Raw genomic sequence first — 4,443 nt, forward strand, 5'->3', positions numbered from 1 at the left:
AGCTTTCAAATTTTGTTATAGCAAACAATTTCTTATTTCTTCTCTCCTTTTGTGTAAAATGGTTTAGAGATAACCGACCCTTTCCGTGGTTAAGGTCGTAAAAGCTCGGAGTGTAGGCGAACCAATTCTGATCATGCTGGCAAGTGAAGAGACCGTAGCCATCGGGGCATAGGTTTCTCGCAGTCCTACCAGTTATACTCAGGAATTGTTCCCATAAACCTTGCTCCTAGGAATTAACATGAAAAAGGAGGGCATGCATAGAGAATGTTTGCTGGATAAATGAGCTCACATCAGCCCTCGAGTGAGGTCCGATCCATCACCATTGCAGGGGTCGAATGTCATGAAAAGATCGGGGATTTCTATAACAAAACTAATAAGAGAGAGTATGCATTTATTTAGTGGTACAAGCGACGTAGCTGCTCGATGTTCCAGGCATTGGTGAAGATCTCGCCATCGATGGTCTTGAGCTTATAGGTGCCTAGATGGAGCACTTCTGCAACCATGTATGGTCCCTCCCAAGGCGGGGAGAGCTTGTGGTGATCCTTGTTGCTCTAGACGAGGCGGAGGACTAGGTCCCCAACATCAAAGGCCCGACCCTACACTCGCCGGCTATGGTACCATCGCAGCACCTGCTGGTATTTGGCTGAGTAGAGGAGGGCAACGTTGCGGGCTTCATCCAGCTGGTCCATGGCATCTTTGAGAGACACCTTGGCTCCCTATGCGTCGTACGCCCTGATCCTTGGTGCTCCACAGTCAAGGTCAGTTGGGAGGACAGCCTCAAAACCATAGACCATGAAGAAGGGTGTGTAGCCAGTGGCTCAACTAGGGATTGTCCTCAAGCTCCAGAGTACCGTGGGGAGCTCGGTGAGCCACCATGCACAGAATTTGTTCAACCAGTTGAAGATCCTAGGTTTAAGGCCCTATAGGACCATGCCGTTTGTGCGCTCAACATGCCCGTTTGTTCGGGGGTGCGCGACGGCGGCCCAATCGACCTGAATGTGGTATTCATCGTAGAAACTTCTTTCTGGTGAACTGCATACCATTGTCTATGATGATGGAGTTTGGGACTCCAAAGCAATGGATGATGTCGAAGAAGAATAGTACAACTTGATTGGATTTGATTGCAAAGATTGGCCGAGCTTCTATCCACTTTGTAAACATGTCGACGGTGACCAATAAGTTTGTGTAACCTCCGGGCGCCCTCTTGAGAGGTCCAACCAAATTGATCCCCTAGACCACGAATGGCCACATGATGGGGATCATCTAGAGTGCTTGGGCCGAGAGGTGAGTCTGCCGAGCGTAGTACTAGCACCCTTCATAGGTGCACACAATCTGCTCGGCATTGGCTACTATAGTGGGACAATAGAAGCCCTGTTAGAACATGTTTCCAACTAGGGTTCTAGGCATGGCATGATGACCACAGATCCCACTGTGGATATCACTCAGCAAATGCTTTCCCTGTTCGATGGGGATGCAGCGCTACAGGATCCCGGTGTGGCTTCGCTTGTAGAGTTCACCCTCCACAAGAACAAAGGACTTGGCATGACGTGCGAGTCATCGAGCTTCCATCTTGTCCATCGGCAGCGTGTCATGGAGGAGGTAGTCGAGGTAGAGTGCCCTCTAGTCGACTAGACGGTTGGGCTCTATCGCTGGGTCTTCTTCAAGCTCCATGACCTCTAGGCCGGATGGAGCCGATGGTTGGTCAGCCCCTGAGCCTGGATTCGGTGGACCGTCATTGGCCTGTTTTGACCCCTCATAGCAAACCAAGGGCTTGTGATGGTCACTGGCGAAGACACCTATTAGCACCGGCTCTTGACCGGACGTCACCTTCGCAAGCGCATCGGCCACCTCATTGAGGTGCCTCGGGATGTGATTGAACTTGAGGCCATCAAACTTGTCTTCCAGTCATCGGACTTCTCGGCAGTATGTAGCCATCTTGGTGTTGTGGCAGCTTGACTCCTTCATGACTTGATCAATGACCAGCTAGGAGTCTCCCCGAACATCAAGACGTCGGACGCCCAACTCGACGGCAATGCGTACGCCGTTGATGAGCGCCTCATATTCAGCCACATTATTGGAGGAGGGGAAATAGAGACGAACCATGTACCTCATGCATACTCCAAGGGGCGACACGAAGACCAGCCCTACACCGACGCCCTTCTTCATCAGTGATCCATCAAAGTACATCGTCCAGTACTCTTGATCGATGACCATCGAGGGCATTTGGACCTCGGTCCATTCCGCGATGAAATCAGCTAACACCTAGGACTTGATGGTCATCCGAGGGGCATATGCAATGCCTTGACCCATCAGCTCAAGTGCCCATTTTGTGGTTCTTCCCGTGGCGTCCTGGTTTTGGATGACCTCACCGAGGGGAAGGATGTCACAACTGTCATCGGGTGTGACTCGAAGTAGTGGCGTAGCTTCCTTTTGGTATGAGGATGGCGTATAGGAGTTTCTAGATTTGGGGGTAGCAGGTCTTTGAGTCTGATAGGACCTCACTAATGAAGTACACAGGGCATTGTACTTTGAGGGCATGCCCCTCTTCTTCCCTTTCTACTACTAGGGCAGCGCTGACCACTTGCGTGGTGGCCGCTATGTAGAGTAGAAGGGATTCTCCATCGGTTGGGGGAACCAGGATCGGAGCCTTCGTCAGAAGCTGCTTGACCATGTTAAGTGCCTCCTATGCCTTGGACGTCCATTTGATGTGGTCGGCCTTCTTTAGAAGTCGATAAAGGGGGAGACCTCATTCGCCAAGGCGCGAGATGAAGCGACTGAGAGCGATGAGGATCCCCGTAACCCATTGTACCCCCTTTATGTTTTGAATTGGGCCCATCCTCATGATGGCTAAAATTTTCTCTGGGTTGGCTTCGATGCCATGCTCGAAGATGATGAAATCGAGCAACATACCCCTCAAGATCCCAAAAACACATTTCTCAGGATTGAGTTTGATGCTGTTCGCTCAGAGTTTTGCAAAGGTCTACTCAAGATCGGCTATGAGGTGGTCAGCCTATTTGGTTTTGACCATGATGTCATCAACGTAGGCCTCAATGGTCTGCCCGATGAGATCCCCGAAGCACTTGAGCATACATCGCTGGTATGTAGCCCTGGCATTCTTTAGACTGAACGGCATTGTGACATAGCAGAATGATCCAAAGGGGGTGATGAAAGATGTTGTGAGCTGGTCGAACTCTTTCATCATCATTTGATGGTACCCAGAGTACGCATCAAGGAAGCAGAGGGTTTCGCACCCCGAGGTAGAGTCAACTATTTGGTCTATGCGCGTCAAAGGAAATGGATCCTTTGGGCATGCTTTGTTGAGACCCGTATAGTCAACACACATCCTCCATTCCCCATTCTTCTTTCATACAAGAACTGGATTGGCTAATCACTCTAGGTGGTACACTTCCTTGATGAATCCGGCACCAAAAGCTTTGCGATCTCCTCATCGATGGTCCCACGTTTCCCCTCATTGAAGCGACACAGGCATTGTTTCACTAGTTTGGAGCCTAGGCGGATCTTCATGGTGTGCTTGGTGACTTCCCTTAGGATGCCTAGCATGTTCGAGGGTTTGCACACGAAGATGTCTCTGTTGGCGCAAAGGAAGCCAACAAGCGCGCTTTCCTATTCGGAGGAAAACATGGTACCGACACGCACCATTTTTTTCCTCAGCACTCCCAAGATCTATAAGGACCTCCTTAGAACCTTCTGCTGGCTTGAAGGACCCGATCGACCTTTTGGGGTCAGGCGCTTCTTCGGTGACCTCTTTTCTAATGTCCGTGTGCTCTCTGGAGGCTACAATTGATGCGGCATGATCGCAGCACTCAACCTCACACTCGTAGGCGTGTTGAAAGGTGGTGCCGACGGTGATGATCCTGCTTGGGCCCAATATCTTTAGTTTGAGGTAGGTGTAGTTGGGAATGGCTATGAACTTCACGTAGCATGGTCGCCCTAGGATGGCGTGGTAGGTTCTGTGGAACCCAACTACTTCAAAGGCGAGGGTCTCCGTCCTATAGTTGGATGCACCCCCAAAGGTGATGGGTAGATCGATCTGCTCGAGTAGCATGGCCTGCTTTCTAGGCATAATGCCATGAAAAGGTGCTCTGGTCGACCAAACGTGCGCTCGGTCAATGCCCATGGCGTCGAGCGTCTTAGCATATAGGATGTTGTGGCCGTTGCCCCCATCCATCAGTACCTTGGTGAGGCGCTTTGTACCAATGATCAGGTCAACCACAAGTGGATATCTCCCCGGTTGCGGGACGCTCTCCGGGTGGTCGGTCCGGTCAAAGGTTATGGTGGATTCTGATCATCGGAGGAAGGCGGGTGTGGCCGGTTCGGTTGCATAGACCTCGCGATGGGCAATCTTCTCGCAGCGCTTGGAGTCGTAGGCCTCTAATCCTCTAAAGATCATGAGGTAGCCATCCGGTGTTGGAAAGTCATCAT

General features: G+C 51.0%; 1 protein-coding gene across 1 annotated transcript; it reads right to left on the reverse strand.

The window, feature by feature from the left end:
• Positions 1-3,393: 3,393 nt before the first annotated feature.
• On the reverse strand, positions 3,394-4,189 carry LOC136544108 (uncharacterized). The gene is made up of 2 exons (XM_066536376.1): positions 3,658-4,189; positions 3,394-3,554 (listed from the first exon to the last, which is right to left on the reverse strand). Exons 1-2 carry the CDS (start codon positions 4,187-4,189, stop codon positions 3,394-3,396), a joined length of 693 nt encoding a protein of 230 aa, XP_066392473.1.
• Positions 4,190-4,443: the final 254 nt, after the last annotated feature.

The sequence above is a fragment of the Miscanthus floridulus genome, chromosome 3 (assembly GCF_019320115.1).
Source record: "Miscanthus floridulus cultivar M001 chromosome 3, ASM1932011v1, whole genome shotgun sequence".
Taxonomy (NCBI): domain Eukaryota; kingdom Viridiplantae; phylum Streptophyta; class Magnoliopsida; order Poales; family Poaceae; genus Miscanthus; species Miscanthus floridulus.

Excerpts from the sequence above, each read along its gene's own strand:
- LOC136544108 (XM_066536376.1), bottom strand. The coding sequence starts at position 4,189 with ATGGATGGGGGCAACGGCCACAACATCCTATATGCTAAGACGCTCGAC. Across the intron at positions 3,555-3,657 it reads GAGTGCTGAGGAAAAAAATG|GCATCCTAAGGGAAGTCACC; the intron begins GTGCGTGTCGGT and ends CGAACATGCTAG.